Source organism: Neophocaena asiaeorientalis, unplaced genomic scaffold (assembly GCF_003031525.2).
Source record: "Neophocaena asiaeorientalis asiaeorientalis breed wild unplaced genomic scaffold, Neophocaena_asiaeorientalis_V1.1 scaffold14, whole genome shotgun sequence".
In the NCBI taxonomy this organism is placed as follows: Eukaryota; Metazoa; Chordata; class Mammalia; order Artiodactyla; family Phocoenidae; genus Neophocaena; species Neophocaena asiaeorientalis.
The window spans coordinates 14134701-14155983 of NW_020175192.1; the positions used below are offsets into that span (position 1 = coordinate 14134701).

General features: G+C 36.6%; 1 protein-coding gene across 1 annotated transcript in view; it reads right to left on the reverse strand.

Moving 5' to 3' along the window:
* DLC1 (DLC1 Rho GTPase activating protein) overlaps positions 1-21283 on the reverse strand; it is a 475727-nt gene that overhangs the window by 361515 nt on the left and 92929 nt on the right. Inside the window, exon 2 of the mRNA XM_024765029.1 lies at positions 12400-13545. Coding sequence (XP_024620797.1) covers positions 12400-13422 — 1023 coding nt within the window. The 5' untranslated portion in view covers positions 13423-13545. The remainder of the gene's footprint in view (positions 1-12399; positions 13546-21283) is intronic.

The following is a 21283-nucleotide window of genomic DNA, read 5'->3' on the forward strand; positions in this document are numbered from 1 at the left end:
AGTTTTATGGGTAAGTGGTTGAAATGGTAACACTAACTTCAAAACACTGTGCCATGTATAACTCCCATAGATTTGAAACGCAGAACAACATCAAACATCCCTAGACAAGGTTATGATTCACCTTAAGTGTGTTGGCTACACCTCTTTGGTATTTTAAGAATGACTTTGTACTGCTTTATACTCTCTTCCAGTAGCGGGGGGTCCTGGCTTCCACTAACACACATCTACTATTTCCTCCTTAGGAGAGACTGACTTTTACTTTTTGTGCCACAAGCCCCCATATTGTGTAGGAAACTATGGTGTGGCCATTTTGATTATTCACAATATTCTGTTTTGGTCCTTCAGCATAAACCATAGATTTGAAATGACTTCAATGTAGATTGATAACAAAGAGGAGCCTAAAAATGTTCCTTCCCCCTTAGACCCTGTACTCTCCCAGTTCTCGTATACCGTCCCCACCCATCCTTCCCTGCTTCAAACAACTTTACGTGCACCAATTTTTGTTGTGATGATTGGCACAACAACCAGAGCGCCAGCTGAGCAGAGCACAGTCCTGTGATTTTAGAAGAGAATGCTGGGAGCACACACACTGAGCAGCAACTCAAACGCATCACTCACTCACTCACTCACTCACTTATGTATCAATACAACTCCCAAGTAAACGCGGTCCCCTTAAAAAAGGAAAAGATTTATGTGAAAGTTAGAAATTAAATTTCCTAATCAACTGGCTTCATGTAAGCAATACAACTATTGCCCATTCACTCTCTATCAAGAACATACATTTTCTCAGTGGTCAGGGTTGGAAATTCAGGATTACAGTAACTATAGGGTATTGCATGGGAAAAATGGATTTATTTCCATTGTAAGTTGCCCAGGACAGGCCAATGTACAACTTTGCACGCTTTTTGTTTCTAGTCTAGATAGAATTTTAAGCATAAAAATTTAGTGCTTTACATGATTACTAATATGTTTTAAAAAAATTTGCATGAAGATGATGCTGAAATGGCTGGCTAGCTTCTTTTCTCCTCTGGCCTCCTTAAGGATTGCTCACAGTATGGAAATTGTTTGAAATACTTTTCAGCTTGTTTAAAATTTATCATGCCTCAACCCAAACACAGTGGACATCTGAGAGAAAGCACTTTGTAACTTCTAAGTGGAGAGAGATAATATTTATGATAAAAGTCTAGGTTGATCAAGGGAAAGAGTACAGAATAATTGAATTAAATGAAAATTCATGCCTCAGGAAAGAGCCATTTTTTATTATAAAACTAGAAAGCAAGAGAAGCTGAGAAAAACTTCACTTTAGACTCTATTTTCAGCTTCTAAAAATTTATTTTATATTTTTGTCAGCATATACCTGAAATGGTAGTTAAATTCTCAAAGATGTGTTGTTTTTTTTTTTCCTGCACACAAAGTGGACGAATGCCTGAAATAGGAGGATAAAACATTTCCTTTCATCGTTCAAAAAAACCTTAATATTAGGTTTGTGTTACATTTCGATGTTGGCCGATTCTTTCTGATTACTTTTAAATTATAGCTTTTCATGATAATATGCAAGTCAGCATCTTCCCCGTGGGGCAGCAACTTTGCATTGGTAACAGGACATACCACTATTAACACTCTAAATTACAGCTCCTTGGCCTTGTCAAGACACACACATTATTCCAGTTTAAGTGAAATGCAAGAATGTTTTAAGCCTCTTCCTGCTGGAACATTCCATAAACCTATGAAAAGCAAATTCTCATCTCTCATCCCTTATCTGTCCGTAGGATGCTGCCTACAACAGACTAGTCGACTGAGCAACATCTTACTTGTTGGGTAAATGAACACATGACAGGACATTCAACATCATGTGACCATCTTACAGCACAATGGAGACAAAATGCAAGGGAGTTTATTGAGGGATGGATTGAAAATTAAAGTCCCATGTACGCAATGGCAAATACACACTGTAAGAAATTCCTCTGCACCAAGAATTCAGCTGTTTGTTTCTTAATGTAGGCTCTAGTTGGCTGCGTTGGCTCAAACTCCATTTCCCTGGGCCTTAGAGGGGTGAGGGTGTGAGAAAATGGTCCACAGGCCTCAAAGGTGATATTAACCACAGAGGCGGAGCCTGCTTCTGGTGTCCTTTGCACTCATGGGAGCAGAGCACCATCAGCTGACTTACTAACCTCCCTGCAATACAGACCACTTAGTTCCTGTGTGATTTGTCCTCTATTCCAAGTCTCAGTAGAGACTGTACTTACTGCAGGTAGCCAAATATCGCATCTCAGATTGTGCTTGATTATTGCAGATATTGAAACTTAATTTATATGCATATACATGTATTCTTTATTAATTTTGTATATTTATAGAATATTTTTGTTAAGTGAACTTATTTTATCCTTAGATTTCCTGCTATAGGTTTGGGCTTTATATATTTCCTAATTCTCTTAAGAAAAAGGTTAAGTCATTCAGAAGTTCATAAATGCATTTTGTAGTATACATAGACATTTAATCTAAATAATATTTAAATTATAATGTCAGAAACGAAGGCTGTTACCCAGCACACTGAACGTGAGCACTAGTCTTTTTCACTCAGAGTCTGTCGTGTAACAACACTGTGAGCCACATCGTGGTTGAATGCTGTCCTCTGAGCTTGTCATCCATCAGAGAATTCCCATTACTCATAGAACCTCTGGGCTCATGTTATTAAAGAACTGCTTGATTTATACTCAAGTAAAATGAAAATGGAAGCTTTACCTTTTATGAGATATTTATAAAGCACATTTCTCATCTGTTACATTTTGACTGAATCAACTTTGGTTACCTCTTTGAAGCACTCTAAAGAAAATTTCCAATTTCCAAAGGCCAGTATGTGAGTGGAATACAAAACATCACAACTGCAATTTAATTTTTAGCAAAAAATGAATTATCCTCTTGCTTTTACTTTTCATGATTTTAGGCAGTTATGCTTTTAACTAACTTTGTGACAGTCGTCCTTAATTATAAAAAAATTAATAGCATTCCCTACATGATCCTTACATATCTATGAGGGTGTGAAAGTTAGTGGGAATCACTCTCTCTTCTCATCATTAATTTATAGTCAAACCATTTTGTTGATGCTTTAGTCATCAAGCAAATTTCCGTAATTCATTTCAATTTTCTGCTAACTAATCAAACACTAGCTGGGGAGCAAATGAACGTGGCTAGCATTTTTTTCGGAACCCATTAGTATATTGAAACCTAGATTATATATTTATTTATTTAAGATAAAGTGAGCCCAGAAATTACTTAGCTAAAATCTAAGTTTGAAAACAGAAAGCTGTTTTGCCAAAGCTAAAGTCTGGCATATGAAGTACTGTCCATCCTCTTTTGATTTTCATATCACCATGAAATATTCTGTAAAGAGAAGACCTTAGCATTTAAAAGTGTCTGTTTACAAAATGGCCTTTTGGAAGTATTTGCTTATTTCACTTATTCCCTAAGATTTAAGTCTGTGTATTTAAAAACAAAATTGTATTTCCCAAGAACAGTTAAAGTAAGCACAGAGAGATCCCTCTCTCTCATTCTCACAAATGCAAAGTCATTTCATCCTTCAAAGCTCAGCTCTGGCACCCCTTGGTGAAGCCTCCCCTGACCTCATCTGGATGGGGTCCCTACCCTAGCTTTTAAAGCGCTAGCTCCACAGATCTTAATACTTTCTACCTTGGATTAGGTTGAGCCAGGATGTTTCTGTACTTGTGGTTCAAAACCTAATATTACATTAGGTTCTAATAGTAATAGCTGTTAAAGTTAGTTTAACTGATTATTTTGTTATTTGTTATTTTGGCTACATTGCCCCTACTAATGTGTAAGCTCCTTCAGGTAAGGATGCATATATGATTCTTATTCAAATTCTACACCATACGTGGCAAAGTGCATGGGGGGAACAGAAGGTACTTAATATTTATTTAGTTAATGAATGCATATTCCAGACTCTATTCTATAATGATAATTAGATAGCAAAGATGTACATGTGGGTTGACTTACTTTCTAAATTCTCTCTCAAATGTTGTCAGTCTTTTTCCACAATTATTCCCAGACAGTTCAGCTTATTCTTAGATCTGTAACTAGAGCAATTTAGTAAAAGAAACAAACAAACAGAAAACAACAACTCCTGCTCCTAATAGCTGAAGTCACATGGTGTTTACTATGTGTCAGGCACTGTTCTAACTACTTTATACTTATGAACTTATTTAATCTTCCCAAGAACAAAACGAAGCATCCCATTATACAAGTGAAAAAACCAAGGTACAGAGACAGTAAGTAATCTACGTGATTACAAAGCTGTGAGTGAGGGAAGCAGTTTGCTTTTAGAGTCCATTGGCTTAATTACCTCGTTCTATGTATAGCACCACAGTGTAGAAGCTGTGGAGATTTACCATGGGCTGTGAAGCGTTGGAGGAATCTCCAGCTAAAGTAGCTACTATACCCTGGTTGACTATATATACTGTGACTGTAGATTCCACTAGCACTTAACCTATTCCCAGATCTAATTCTGCAATTCTTCAGTTATTTATCTGTCAAATCTTCACCTCAAATTTTGGTTAAGTAATGGATTGTTCTAGTGGTTGTGTTATGTAGCGCTGAACAATATTTTCCATCTCATTTAATAATCCTAACGACCTTGTGATATAGGGACTGTTGTCTCCATTTTTCAGGGACATATAAAGTGCCCACAAATTAAATAACACCCCTCAATTTAGATGATACTCCTCATCACAGCTTAATTTCTTGGTTAGAAAATTAAGCTCAGACCAAAGCTATTCATTTCCTAGACTAAATAATGATGCTATTTCAACTTAAAAAAAAAAAACCCTCTGGGTTAGCTTTCAATGTATATGAAAAACAGTATATCCTTTTGAAGTTTTACTGGCTCAAAAAATAGAACCCTAAATGGAAGAGGTTCATTAATCACTAGTTTTATTCCTATGCCAACATAGAAATAGAACTGAAAAAAGAATAAAAGTGGACTTTCCTATTTGCTTGTATTTCCTTTGAAAATTGTGAGGTTATCTCTAAAGTACCACTATAATTTTCTTGACAGAAAATTATTTGTGGAATAGAGATCTTGTTGGCAGCAGGGATAAGTACTTTATTTCTAAGAACACGAGCCAGAAAATGAACAGATTCCACTGGCACCATTGTGCTTAGTGCCCAGATAACAGAGGCAGGGCTCTGTGTTGTAGGTTTTGCTAGTTATCCCCACTTTTGTGGATACTGGCATTTCTTCGAGAGAGGCAGCCAAAACCTATGCTAGTTTTGTTGGTATTAAAAGATTAATTAGTTGGTCCTGGTTTATAGTAACAGAAATCCATCAGGAAGAAACTAAATCAGTTTCACTATTACGATAGCCTCTAAGGTGCAGTTGGCTCTGAAATACCCATTAATTATTTAAAATAACATCATAAAAGTGTATTAATTCTTGCTCCAACAAACGCTGATGCTGGGTTAATGTGAACTTATTAATGATCTTGTTACTAATAATGTAAATTTGCAGTTTTGGTCCAAAAGTCACTGCTTGGATCAGGGGCCCATCACACATCATAACTACTTTTTTTTCAAAAATATCTGGAACAAGAAACATTTCAAATCTAATTGTTCTCATTCACAGTATATTTTTCTGCCTTAAAGGCATCTAGCATCAAATCTCCCTACTTGATGTGGTTTTCACAACAGAAATTAAAAATAAATTTACTATTGTCTGGCACTCTCTGAACAGGAGCCCCTCTCTCTCCCTTATTCACTTGTCTTTTAATTTCTTACTCTGTTATTCCTGTCATCTCTCGTCTACTCCCAATGTCCTCACAATGACATTAACCAGAAAAACTAGAGATTTTCTAAACCAGTGGCCTCCCAACATTTTTGAATATGTACTTTTCAGGGAAGACGTGTATGCTATTTACTTATAAATTATAACATATGCTTTCATTTAATATATCATATGTCTTATAAAATATATACAAAGTGAAAGGATAAATTACAAATAAATGTGAACGGATATTCTAATATTTTTCTCCTTACACTCACCCTTGCCCACTCCTTTCAGGAGACAACTGAGTAGTTTCTAAATAACGTTTACCACTCAGATTGCTTTATAACTATTTAGTGACAATTAATTGTTTTGTGGCAAAGGGTAATAATCATCTCAAATTTGAAGAGACCAGAGCAACTAGAGATCAGAGACCCAGATTTTACATAATTCTTCCCTCCCTCTTGTCCCCTCATGCCCTGTTTTAGCATGGAAATAGCAGGGAGAACGGAGAGGAGGTTATGGATAACTGATCACTGATTTTGGTTGTATGACTTCATTTCTTCTGTATCCTTATGACTCGGGTTCTTGACTCCTGATATTGTCTTCTGAAAGTAAATCCTTTACCATGACATGGCTATTCATTCATTTAAACACTTATGAACAGGGTTCTAAGCTCTGAGATGGATGCTATAGACACAAAATTAAATTGCTACAGACATAAAACTCTCCCCAAATGAGCTGACATTTTCGTTAGCGACGGTGGGATCAGATGTATTTGCAGTAAACAATCTAATAGGAATAAGTCCTCTGTGAGTGAAGAGAATCAAGCAACTAACTTGGCTGAGGAAACTGGGGAAAGTCCCTCCAAGGTGAAGACATTTGAGGATCCTGAAATACGAGCTTATCCGGTCTTCACCTTCAGCCTGGTGGAGACACAGCCCACGAGGGCTGGCTCTAGTCGGCAGAGTTCCTCCTGTGAAATGGCAGGAAATATTATTTGTCTCCACCTGCTCTGTAATTGCGAAAGTCAAAATCATGTTACTTGTCTCCTTGTTAAACCTGTGCTGGTGATAACCGTAACTGCGTCACGTTGAGATAGGATCTGATGCTAGCCTCCTACAAATCCACTTTTTGTCAAGGAATTGTGTCACTGCTTTTTCTTGCAATTGACCGGTGCTTCCCTTGGTACCCTACTTTAGCCCATCCTTCTCTCTCTCTGTCCCTCTCTGTCTCTCTCTCTTTCTTCCTGTTTTCCTTCTTCTCCCCGGCCCTACTCCTCCTGTGCCCTCACTCCCCTTCTCTCTCACTAATGCTTCCTGCCTCAGTGCTGGCCTTACGTGTTAGTCAAACAAAACCCTTATTTGGGGACTTCAGCAGTGTTTCAGGGATTATATGCTTCACAATGTAAGGAACTCTACCATCTGGCTCATGGTGGTGTACCACGTCCACAGAACAGGACCTGGGATATTGAAGATGCTCATTATTAATTACTGATTAATTTTACCAGACAGTATATCTAGTGTTATCCTGTATCATATAATTAAATGTTTTTGCATTTCTGGTTGGATTTAGGGGAATTATGTTTGCTATGAGGCAAAATATTTGAGCCCCAAATACCTGCAGATATATTTTTGGCTTTCTAGTTGTTTATGAGCCCAAAACCTAGTTTAAATAGCATGAAAAAAATCTGATGGTTTTCTGTGGCTTAACACACAAAATGAGCTACTCACAAAGGTGCCAGCTTTACCTGGGACACAAATCCAGTTAAAAATATGGCTGAGAAGACCTGATGTTATCCATCTACACATTGACTTTCCACCTGGTAACAACTTTTCTCTGCCAGCCCTAATGTTAGAACTAGGGAAAAAGGTTTAAACAATACAATCTGCTCAATAAGCCTGTGTCTTTAAAACCAGTGTGACCTTCATGTAAAATCATACTGTCATTATGAATCTATCTGCAGAGCTGTGTATACTTTACTCTGTTTCCCATCCCTTCCCTCTTTGTCAACTGATACTAGGCTTATTAACAAACTCTAATTCTTCCACTAGTCCTTGCTTTCATTCAATGTTGGGGCCACAGCTTAACCATCTTTTAGGTTTTTATTTCTTAGACAATTTTTCCCTTCCCTTTAATATTTTTCTAGCTGACCTCCTATCTTGGTCCATTCCATCTTCTGCATAATTTACTATGTACTTTATGTCACCCATTGGTCAATGTTAGCTTTCTCATGCTACAAAGCCCCCATATAGGCATTCAGGACATAGAAAGGATCAGGAAGGTTATAGCAAGAAATGAGAAAGTCTTTTCAGGTATAGGTGTGCTTTTATCAAATACGTACATATTTTAAAGATAGGGTAAGGAGATAATATTTGATTTTTTTCAGTCATTGCTAATCAATGTATTACATTTATCCACAGATAAAGTACAGTATATACATTATAATATTTTGGTCCTGAGCAATTTTTCCATAAGAAAGAGTATAGCATTTGATCCACATCACTTCCACACATAAAATAGTTTCCTAACATGGAAAGGTATTCTGCAGTGTGAAGTTAAAGCGTCAAGTATTTATACAGATACCAATTGACACTCCTAGTAAGTATGTGTGGCTATCCTTAATTGCCACAGAACACATACACAGCCTGTTTATTTCACTCACAACGTGCCATGATATACTGGAATATATTTATGTTAGGTGTTGTTCCTCAACATATTCATGTTATGAGTTATCCTTCGATAAATATTTTCTCTTTCTTCTTTGATAATAGAATTTTCAGCAGACACCTTGCCCAGGATGCAGACTCCATTTCTCAGCCCTTATTGCTAGGTGTCGCCATACAACTAAGTTCTAGCGCATGAAATCTGAGGAAAATAAAAGAAGTGTACTCTTTCTGGGTCTTGCCTTTACCCAGGGGTGTGGCCATTCCTGCACCCTTTCCTCTTCTTACTGATTTGAATATGGATAAAGGCTCAGAGTGGCAGGGCAGTTGGATAAGAGGGTCTAAGGTATTGAAAACATAAGGCCTACATATTGTTAAAGAACTACCTATACCCAATTATATATGTGTGAGAGAAAGATGTTAGCCAAGCCACTTTACTCCGCGGCAGGTAAGATCTTCCCGGACTGGGGCACGAACCCGTGTCCCCTGCATCGGCAAGCGGACTCTCAACCACTGCGCCACCAGGGAAGCCCTTAAGCCACTTTTATACTGGTTTTCTGTGACAGCAGTCAAATCAATAGCATAAATGATACAGTTTCATCGGCTGCTGGAATGTGAGGTTTTGTTCAAATGTGGAATTAGGTGTCTTTTCAAAGTTCAAATCATTTTTATACTATCTTTTGTGTTTATTTTGCTTGGTAATATGGAATATGCTTTATGAAAGCCAATAAAAATATTTTATATATTTATACAACTATTATGGCTATTCAAAAGTTTGGGAACTATTTAAATAGTCCCTAGGGAAGACTGAATTTTGGACTCTCTTTAATTAGTAAACCACCATCAAGAACAAATACACTAGTTCTTTAAAAAAAAGTCTAACCTCAAGTCTTTCCCTACATATTTTCCATCTTCACATCTCATTTGGTTTGAAGAGACCACTTCTTAGACTGTCTCCCTCCTCCGCATTTCTTTGGAATTTGTCTCTGAGAATTGCTCTTAACCAGCTGCCTTACCCCAAAGACCCACCCACGCCCTATAAGCGCTGGTCATATGCCACACGATCTTCCAGGCTCATTTACTGATGTCTGCTCATGATTTATTGGTTTCCCTTTGATTTCAGTGGCTCCAATTTAATGATATATTTCATCATATTTAAGGAAATTATTAGCTTAAAGGTCAATATTTACACATACTACAAACACAGTCATCTCCAATTGACACTCCTAATAAGTATGTGTGGCTATCCTTAATGGCCAGAAATATCATTGGAAAACAAGAAAAAATACGTCATGCTGAGCAACCAACGCCTGCCAATATTTATAGGTTTGAAGGAATGATAATTTGTATCTAAAGTACAATGATATCTCTAGAGTAGTAGTTCGGTGCATTCTGAGCATTACCCTTATAAACTCTGTTTTTGCTTTCTTTTTTCAAGTTTTAGAACCTGATTTTATCCTGAATCCCTCCCACAAAAAATTCATGTTCATAAATTCTATGAAGGATTTGGTTCACTCATATCAGATAATGAGCTGATTAAAGTTCCGTAACTAAAATTTTATTAGCTTATATTATATTTCACCTTTTCTAAGCTCTTAATCTCAAAGCTGTCACAGTGGTTGACAAATAGTTTAAAAGATACAACTAAGCCAACTCTTTTCAGAATCAGTCCCCTAACACTTTAGACATGAAAATGGGGTCCATGTGTCTCTCCAAAAGGTTTATCTGTTTTAAACTAGTTGCACTGGCATTAGAATTGGAGTAGTTGCTTGAAACTTTTGCTGACATTCTCTCAAAGTAATTGCTGTCAACAATTTTGTGCCTATTTATCTAGAATTTTGCATATTCTTATTTAGTCATCTAGAGAGGTTTATAACCCATCTATATGTCTATCTGTATCTGTATCCACACATTTCATCAGATAAGGTTGGGATGTGCTACAAATATTGGTCTGCCACTGCCTTTTTCTATGTATACTATATCATGAGCACCGTTCAGTTAGAGCACATGGATCTCACTCCATCTTTTTCATGGCCACGTAGCATTCCAAACTATAGATTAAACAATCATTATACATCCTTTATTGATGGAAATTTGGATTGTATCTTTTTTGTCAGTAACACATAATACAATGATGAACATCTCTGTACATATATTTTTATGAATTTATTTTGTTTTTTCTTTTGGTAAAGTTCTAAAATGGTTAGTGCACAACTTGAAGGTATTCCGGCACTCGTTCAACATCAGATAGAACAAAAATTCCTACACATTTTGCTTCTAGAGGCTTCTCCCATAATCATACTTCCCCAGAGTAAATTCCAAGCCTGAAACTTTGCATTTAATCTGTTTATTACAAAGCATCCCAAATGAGTTGTACAGTCAAAACAAATACTCCACCAGACAATACCACAACACTTTAGAATGATGAAATGCTTAAAATAGAATATTTAAGTTAGAACTTGTAAATGAGATATAATTATGGCTCTTGTAATGCAACTATGCTATAGTGACATGTCCAAGAGCAAATTCTTTCCAGCATTCTTAGTATTGATATAAATGTCCAAGTGGTGAGCATATGTCTCTGGAATGTTTAATGTTTCTGTCGGCAGTTGGGCAGGGTCTGTCTTATTTTAGGGAAGCTATGTCATAGGTCAGTTAATACTTTCTTACGTCATTATTACATTCCCTCCAACAGATTTGATGGACTATATGGACGTTTCTGAAAAAGCGACCTGAGCAGTCCAATCATGACAACATCATGCAGCATTAACTTTTTAATACAATTTATGTAAGGAAGGAACAGCTCGCCAGAAGCACAGAAAGCTCTGTTGGCATGTAGTTTGAGCACACTGATCTTTGCTGTAAAGTCTTTGACTTCACTTTAACTTATGACATGTTACTGATCTGGTTTGTTAGCAAAACTACAGTTTATGGAAACCAGATTTCTTCACCAAAAGAGAGTTGAAGGTTTTTTTTTTTCTCATTGTAGGTAGCCCCAGTTGAACAGAACTAAGAACCTTAGTTTTGTCTTAGGAGAATAGGAATTATGGATTAGTATTATATCAAGAGAAGGGCAAGAATGTTGCACTAAAGTGTCCAATCTGCAGGTTTTTTTTGATGCCGATGGGCATGTTGGATTTACAGAAGAAATTTTACTTGTATTTACATCAGGATTATAGAGTACTACAATGTGGGAAGAATGCTGGGGGAAATCCTAAAGGTATGACAAACTTTGGTCAAGAGTTCTCTAACTAAATCATGATCCATGTGGTTCCTTCCAATCCTTGTGTCTCTCACTTGGAAACTTCTTGGGGGATCATGGCATCTGCAGGATTAGTCAAAAGTGCCTCAGCATAAAAATTTACTTCAGTTAGTCATCCTTTATGGTCAAGAGTTTAAAAAAAATGTTCATGTAGCTATGGATAGCAAATGTGCCAGGGTATCATTTAAAATAGCATTAGCATATTTTGGGGGAGGGGGTACTGTTGCCTTGGTATATGCAAAGGGCTCATTTAAAATACGTGATTTATACCACTTTTATTATAGTAAAATATACTTTTTAAAGGGAAGAGAAGCAAGCTGAAATAAACAATTTTAATTAAAAATTACCATGACATTCTTTCTAAAAATCAGAGATCACTCTTTAGATAGGCTTTGAACTATCTGGTGGCTATTTAATTCCAGCCAAAGAAAGTGAAACCAGTTCTGTCTTCAACACAATTCCAAAATAGAATGTTCATGAGCCATATAAATATTATTAGTGAAGTGGATAGGTTATCCTGTTTTAATTTTTACATATTTTGATGATTTCTCCAAGAAGATGCTCTTTGAGTCATACAGCTACACTACTGAGCAAAAGAAATGTCCACATATCTTTTTAACTCTAGCAAAATAATAAGTGACAGAAACAAGGATATTTACAGAATTCCAAAAGCCAGATAATAGGTGCATGTGTCTTACCTTTCTTTTACGAAGTCTGACTTGGTTATCTGTGGGTTCATGGGTGGCCAGAGTCTCCTTTATGTGTAAACACTGCATGCCATCTCCTGAGTTGACCTTTGGAAGACTTCTGTTTTGATGTTCTGAGAAACCACTCTTCTCCAGGCCATTTTCAGCTGACATTCCACTAGGGCAGGAAGGAGGCTGCAGAAGGCAGCTTCCAGAATCTGTTTTTAATAATGGCAGTCCTCTGTCTGCACAAGGAATAGCCAGGAACTCATCTTGTACTGCATTGCAGGTGTTTCTTTCATGTTCATCTTTAGGGAAGTCGGGTTTCCTTCGATGCTGAGCAATTACAGCAGAATTAAGCAATTGCTTTTCCGGCACAATATCTTTCACATTCAAAGAGTCACATGCATTCATTTTGGATGCATCTTTTATTTCACTTAGGCTTATATCCTTACAAAGCTCCAGGCTTTTACTCACCATGTCAACAACTTTTCTGTCCCCCTTTTCCTCTACCAGCACTAAATCAGCTCCACCAGCCATTCCCCAGGAGTCATAAGAACCTTGGTTACTTTCCATGATGGGCGGCGTCTTTACTAAGGAGCCTGCTCCTTTGATGCTATGTTGGTCTGACGTTTTAGGCCCTTGAGTAGTTAAAATCTGTTTATCATCTGTAAGATATAGATCAGAATCAGTATCCTCGTCAGAAACATGCACTAGTGTTTCCGTGCTGGCCTCCAGAGAAAGAAACTGATCTTCACCTTCATGGCTGTCATCTTCATCCACCTCCTTTGAAATGTGACCCATTGGCTTCCCAGGAATATCTCTCAGCTCTGAGCCATGACAGCAGTCTGGTAGTGAAACACACCTTTCTTTGCGGTCCACATTTAGAGTTGCATCTTTTTCCATACTTGCCTGCAAGCTGTCAGCTACTAGTCCATGATGACATGCTGTGTTACAATCATCAGAATTAAAAGGCTGTCCCATCCACTGGGTCACATGTTCTTCCCAGCTTCTCTTTCTGATAGCTACAGACATGTCATCGTAGTTTAACAACAGATAGAGGGATACATTCCATATGAGACTAAAGGAGATGAAACGATGAAAGATTACTTCAAATTCACTGATTGAAGAAGAGAGTAAGTTTTGTCATTGCACCACCTATTAAAAATTAAAGAAATATACATAGTTCAGGATATAGTTCTAAAGTCAAAATATATCTTGGAGAAGAGAGCACTTAAGCTGTGCTATGAAAGATTAAGAGATTGTATAAAGCTTCTATTTAATAGCCTCAATAAGGTTATTTCTTTAAGAAGCAGCCTAATAGTAGAAGACAATTTCACATTCAATATTTCTGGTCAAAAATCATTAACAATACTTTTAAGTGCAGCTGGATTGATTGATCTATTAACGAATAAAGATATACATATTGAATATTTAAAATTCCATTAGGAAAATATTTGGATTGCTATACTAATAAAATTCACTGGAAGAAACTAGTTGCTCTAGCTTAGATGCTTTCCTGATTTACTTTTGTGGACACAAATCGTTACAGAAATCTATTGGCTGTTTGGTTTGAATTGCACTGAAGGCCACCAGGGAACTGTTCATGCAAAACTTGAGCTATAGAGACAGCATGTGTAATGTATTAGTGTGTGAAAGAGCTAATACAGATCCCAAACTACCAGAATGCATTTACTCCAGGGAGTGACTAAGAAACATGGAGTAATCCAGTTTAGCTCATATTAACACATAATTCATGCATAAGAAAGCGTAACACACACCACTTAAAATGTCTTAGGATAAATACATTTACATGCATCTTATTGCTGCCACGACCCGCTAGCAAGCTAGTACTGTTGAAGCTTACCGAAATTAAATATCTTGCCCAAGGTCATACATCTAGGAGGTAAGCCTGGATTCAAAGTAGGCCCTGGTTCTAAGACCCAGGCTTAGAGAGCCAACAAACTTCACCCATGGAATGCGATTCTACTGCTACCTCTTCCCTCCACACATCTTTAGTAGATATAAAGTCTAAACTCTTCAGACAGGAATTCAGGTTACCCAAAAAGAAGATGTGAGCATGATAAGACAACTGAAATAATTCTTCAGAAATTTCAGTCTCATTCTCTTTGGCTTCTAAGGAGTTTAGTTTGTATACTTCTGTTAGCATTTGGCCATAAAATTTTAAGTAAACAAGAAAACCAGACATAAGATAAGGTCAGAATATAAACACATTCCAGGTATCCATCCTTTTTGCCTTAAATTATTCAAAGCCTTAGTTAAAGGCAACAAATTATACCAATGTAAACTCAACCTTATAAAAATGACTAGTCCAAATGTTGTCCCATAATGAAACCTAATGACTGGACTGTAAAAGAAAAATCTTATTCAAGAACAGACACTTCCAGTTTTTACACCACACAAGAACTGTCAGCACATGACATGGGTTGGCTTATTGATTTCAATCATAAACAAGATTAACTGAAGTGCTGGGTTTGGGTCACTTCAGTCTATTGAAAAGGACTCTGACTCCCCACCAAAAATCGCAAGCTATTCTGACTAAGCACATGCCAGAAAGGTAAATATTCCCATCTTGTAAAGACCAGGAATGTACTAGAATTTTGGTATGCCAGACTGACCAAATATCATTCTGGATACTATTCCGTTTCTTTAAGGGTCTGTGAGTATCTTTGAAAATGGTCAGCATTCACATTTTCTATGTTGGCATTCATAAGAAAATATAAAGTCCCTGAATTCCGTGCATAAGTCATTATAGTGTGGGAGGCTACGGAAAAGTGGAAAAAACGCATAGATGCAGGCCAGAAAATTTCTGCTTTCATGGGCAAATTTGGGTTGTAATAGGGCGGTTCTGTTTTAGATGCTTTCTTTTCTTTATTTTTATCCAGTGTAGAAAGAGCAGGCTAACTTAAGAAATGCCAAGTGGTATTAGTGTCATTCCTAAGCCACATTTACATTTAAGTTGAGACAATTCTGGTTTTCTTTCTCTGATGAAGAAGGAGAAAGAGTTTTATTAACCCCTTGGGGAACAGATTACATAAAAATTTTTGCCTTTAAGTCCTGACCATAATATTAATTAGCTTACTGCACTCAACCTTGGCAAGTAGGTAAGTATTTTTATAACATCAAAGGAAGACAGTTCAACAAGTTCTGAGACAATCGAGCTGCAAAGAGAGATTATAAATTAGATAGATTTGACACAACATTAACTCCTTCTGTCCTAATTTCTAATCTACGTTCTTTGGACATTTCCAGATCATTCCTGTGAATTTATAGTGTCTTTATTTTGAAGACATAAAATTTCCTAACTCTCATTATGACCATCATCACTACAGTTTGAATGTTCATTCCACATCCTGTGGTCTGATAGATTGTTTTAAAAACTTTATCTCAACAAGCTTCCTTATTCATACTTCCTATTTTAATTCTGATTTGTAAGATTTATAGTTAAAACCTGCCTTCAGGATCTAAAGGCTGAACACAGTATTAATTAAAATATATTGTCCATCACATCGGAGTATATCGGCCCCATTTTCTAAGTCATCTGAATTGACTAGAATCTGTCCTGTCAGATTTAGAAGTCTTTGTAAAAGACCTCACTTTCCCTTTGAGCCTTCTCACCATTTCTAATTACCGGCTACTTATTTTGCAAACTTCTACTACTTTTTCTTGTAATCACTTTTACGCAGTTTCATTCAGAATGAGCTCAGCTGCTGAGGATTTGGATGAAGGATCTGGAAAAGTGTAAGTCATTGCAGGGTGTTGATTTTATGAAGTGAATTTCCATGGGGATTTTTCACTTCTTAAATGCGTGTGTTCAAACACCACTGTATTAATATTACAGGAAACTCTGTGTACCTCTAATCATGTAATGATTCTGGAAAATATTTGTGAAGTGCCCACACTTGCTTTTTGTGATATTAGTGCATAGGCTGTTTAGACACAGAGTGATTTAAAATTTATTGTTTGGGTTAATTTCATAACACCACTCTTTAACATAAGCATACAGTGGCATGCAGTGTATATTTTAAAATTAATCAACATTGAATGTTACTGTACTAAAAAGCAATTGAAGATATTCTAGTTTGAGAATCCCTGACCTATGTCTGACATCAAATGATCATGCTCTCTTTTGCACTTGCTCCTGAAATAAACACATACCTTGTATTTTGACCTGGCAAGTGTCCCCAGGAAAGAAGAGCCTGATGGGAATCACTACTGCCGATACTATAGCCTGGGAAAACACGGTGCAGATGAAGTACTTGTGGCTGAAATCAAGTGGGCAGTACCTTAGAACTGAGAGCAACATTGCCTGATCATAATCATTTATTCAACAAGTGTTTATTTAGAGCCGAATGGGCTGCAGACAGTCTACTAAACATTGGGAATATAAGCCTAAGTATATATTATCTTGTTTTATCCTTTCAGAAAACAGATGACAAAAATAGGTATATGGATACATACACATACACATATACAAATAAATACGTGCGCGCGCACACACACGCACACACACACACACACATGCACATGATTGACTCCTGGGTTGTTTTTAAACACCTTCACACAGCTGCTGCATATTTAATAGAAGGCATAATAGTACTGCCAGTTTCTCTGTATTTTCCTACTTTCTCCTTAGATGGCTGGAGTTACTTCTGGTTTCCCATCAGGTCTTTCTTCTTAATTACCCATCCCATGTTAAATTTCTCCTACTACTCTCTTCTCCTACTCTTCTCTCTTCTCCTACTACTGCTTTAATGCATATCTATATGTAATAGCTACCACATAGCGTGTACTCAGTCACTGGGAGAAAGAAGAGAAGACATGAGGGAAATAATCTCCTTTTAATTAAAGGTAGGTTAAATTCTCTAACACGCACTCTTGCAAGAATAGAGAATGCATCTGAACCAAGAAGGGAGCATTTCTACAATGGCCCACATTGTTGCTAATATAAGGGTCAAGTTGGTGAGGTGGAGAGATGGGGAATCTGGACATCCTAGAGGGATGTGACATCTTAGTGTATCTTGGCCTACGCTCAGGGAGTCACCTTTGCATGTAATAAGTGCCACCCAAACACTTATTGAATTAGACGATTACAGCAGAATCAACATATAAACAGACATGATCACAGCCTACTGTAGTTCTTCAAATGTGTGCTCACTGATGGCCAAGTAAATCTTCCTGACAGTGAGCATTTGCGGAGGTCAAAATGAAATTCATTTTCTTGATGGAGCTGTCAAAGAACAAATTATCTAGCCAACTAAATTGTGGAACATTTGGGCACCTTCCACTGCCCCCAACTCAATGATAACACGAGAGGAATGCTTTTCAATGCAAAACTGTCAAATATTCAAGAGGCTTAGGATCAGCGAGAACGCCTAGGACAGATATGATTATTCTTAATCCCTTTATGTAAATTAATGAACAAATAGCAAAAAAAAAACACCCAAAAACAAAAAAGATAACACATTCAAAGAAAGCATTTCTAAGAGTCTAATCAGGGTAGCCAACTTTTAGTAAAAGACAAGTAGTGCTTTTTCTTTAAAATATTCATGCTAACTAATTGAAATTAGACAGGGCTAGAATTAGGCTTAGGAGAGAGAAACCTTTAATAACGATGCAAAAACCTATCTCTGTATGACTACAGGCAGACTTCCTTTCTTTAGTGGCAATCTTTGTCTTAATCCTTCACAAAATCATTATCCATCTACTTTTACATACTTTGTCAAATGTTGGCATTTACTCATTATGACTCATTAGCTGTCTGTGGAAAAAACAAACTCCTGTTAAAATTCTTTACTGGTAAATTACTTAACGAAGCTTAAAATATTATATATGAAAAAGCTTCCATGTCTTTAGGTTGTCTGGAAATCATCAAAAGTCTTAGTAAATTACAGAATAAACCATCTATAATGAGCTAAGTCAGTGGATTGAGTAGTACATCACTTTTTCCGAGAGAGACACATCCAACCTTCCATCATTTTTCGTCTTTAGAAGAAGAATGAATAAATAGGTACCCAATTAAAATATTTTTTTAAATGTTTACCTATTTTTATGTATATATTAGTTTTACTAAGCTTGGTAAGTTTTTTCTCCTTCTTAGCTCTCAGATATGTTCCAGGAATCAAATAAATTTGAAATTAACTCTGTCAATCCACTAGAATTCTGTCAGCTCATCAGAAAAGAACAGGCTGTTACAAAGTTGCAAGTTAATATTTCTGAGGTGCCCTATTTTTACCTCTGGCTTCCTACTATTTAATGTAGCCCCAGTAGTTTCTAATTCCCTTGCAGGGAGGAGTGCAGATACTGGCAGTGTTTGACTTATCACCACTTTGCCGCTCAGGTCAGCCAGGTTTGCGGATTCTCAGAACGTTTTTTTTAAATAACCACGTGTAATTTGAGTAAATCTTTAAAAATGTCATATTTGTCTGATACCACTAAGACTTTTCTGGGGATAATTGGTTTCTATGAGACCCCAGAATTAACACAGTCTTGGGGGACAGTATTGCATCATGGATGCAGTAAGTTGTAGACACCTGTATTTCCTTCAGGATTCCATGTTTTATTTTTTTAGAAAGTACACAGTCTTCTCAATAACAGTGTTCCATCTGGTACAGAACCCTTTGAGCACCTAGAACTACATTGTATTTTAGCTATTTCTGCAAATAAATTCATTAATGAATAATTAGTCATTTGGTTTTTTGATTCATATCTCTTTTCTGCAGAGTCCCTTATAACCAAAGAAAAGTATTGCCTTTGCTCCTAACTTATTTCACTTGGAATTTTTCATGCAACAGGAAATAGCTTAGAGTTAAATTTGATATCAAAAGTTTGGTTGTTTTTTTTTAATGGCAAAGCAATATGATTGAAATGTGGTTTTGCCTTATTATAAAAAAGATACTTCTATTCCACAATGGACATGAATTATAATGCTTTATCATCAGCATGGTGAGATGTGGCTTTGCTTTAAGTGGCCACTTTCTATTTTTAACTTTGCTATCATTTCTAAGAACACTCTAAGGGTAGACACAGTAATCACCAAATATAAACAAGAGGGCTACAGCAACACAGGTGCTCAGACAGTTAGGTGACAACAGAATACTGAGATTTCAGTCATTTGGTAAGTACAACTTTCATTGAAATCAGGAACATGAAATCACTGAGAACTTAGCTACTTCTGTTAGGTTGATATCCTATCAGGGATTGATGCCTCTGATATCAACTTTTTTCTTCTGTATTTAATATCTATAATTCTTATCTTATTTTGTCATCTTCCTATGTACATTTGAGCTTGTTTTTACTACCAAGTGTCCCATATACCCAAGTAATAATAGGTGCATTAGAAACTTTTGATGATCGTGATAATAGTAATAGTAAAAGAGCTTCCATGTGTTAAGCATTTACTGTGGATCAGGCCCTGTATTTGGTGTTGCACTTACGCTATCTCCTTTAGTAATAATACTCACAAATACTCCATGAAGTAGGTGCTATCATTGTCCTGATTTTACAGGGAGAAATTCTGGCAGGACTAAGTAACTAGCTCTATCTCTAACACCTATTGATGGGTAGTGATTATTACCTCTATTTTTTGTGAAGGCAAGATGTCTGTTAAAGAAACTTTTTTTTTTTCTGGTGATTTACATTAGTTACTTAGGTTTTGTCTTCCCCAGTTTTCTCACTTCTATAATGGGAATAATGAAAATTGTTGAGAGAGAATAATATTGAACTGTAATAATAATGAGCTGATAATATATGTAAAACACTTAATCCATGGCATATTGCAAGAACTCACTAGATACTAAATGATGATGACGATAATGATGATGATGATGATAAAGATGGTGATGGCAATGATTCCTTTAGTTTTTGACGGATCTTAGCTGCAGAAACCATGGCTGAGTAGGAGCTGGAACTATCCCTTGCATGCCCATGTTGTTTCAATATAGATGAGTGATTTGACCACAAGGTGAAACACCATGATTCTTTCTTTCTTGATTCATTTGACCTCTGCTTTTTAAAACAAAATTTTGTTTGTTATACTGTATGCGACCCAGTTTGTACATACAAAGTCTCATCTAATGCTCAGAATGACCCAGTGATATAAATATTTGCATTATCTTCCAGACTTTACCAATAAAAAGCAGAAGCTCAAAGTAGGATGGGGCATGCTTGAAATCACAGAGCAAGGATTTCAAATGGCAAAGATGCAAATCTGAGCCAGTTTTCTGTCTCTTCCCACGAGCTTTCCAGTACACCACCCCCATTCAAATTGTGGAAAATTCACTAGTGCTCTGCTCTCACTGGCCTCGTGTAACTTAACTTTGAACTATTTTTGGATACTCATGCTTTCTCCTGGCTCTTAATGAACTTGTAATGTCATCTTATGAGAGTGCTATTAACCTCTGGCCTCAGGCTCTGATGACTTTTGCCAACCTCTTATTTTCCTTCCTCTTTAAAAATTATTATTCTATCATTACAGGATGTCTGGAAAATTAAAAAAAAGTCTCACAACACCAACTCTTCAATGCTGGTTTTCCTTTCCTTTCTTTCTTCTTTCCCTCCTATTTATTCCACAAACATTTATTAACAAACATGTATTGACAATACCTGACATGCTAGGTATTTTGCCAACTGCTGGGAATAAAAAGAAACACTGGTTGAATTTCTAAGCTTGCTTTCTGATCTTCCTACTTCCTTTGGATCTCATTTCTATTAAAGGACTGATTTCCTCTGGATTATCTGAACTGTATTGCTAAACCATTTTGTGATTTCAGTCTAACAGGAAAACCTTTTCACACATATAAGCAGCTACAACTGCTTTTTTCAGTCCTCTATCTTAATTCATGAGCAAGTTTATACACATGCTGTTTACATTGCC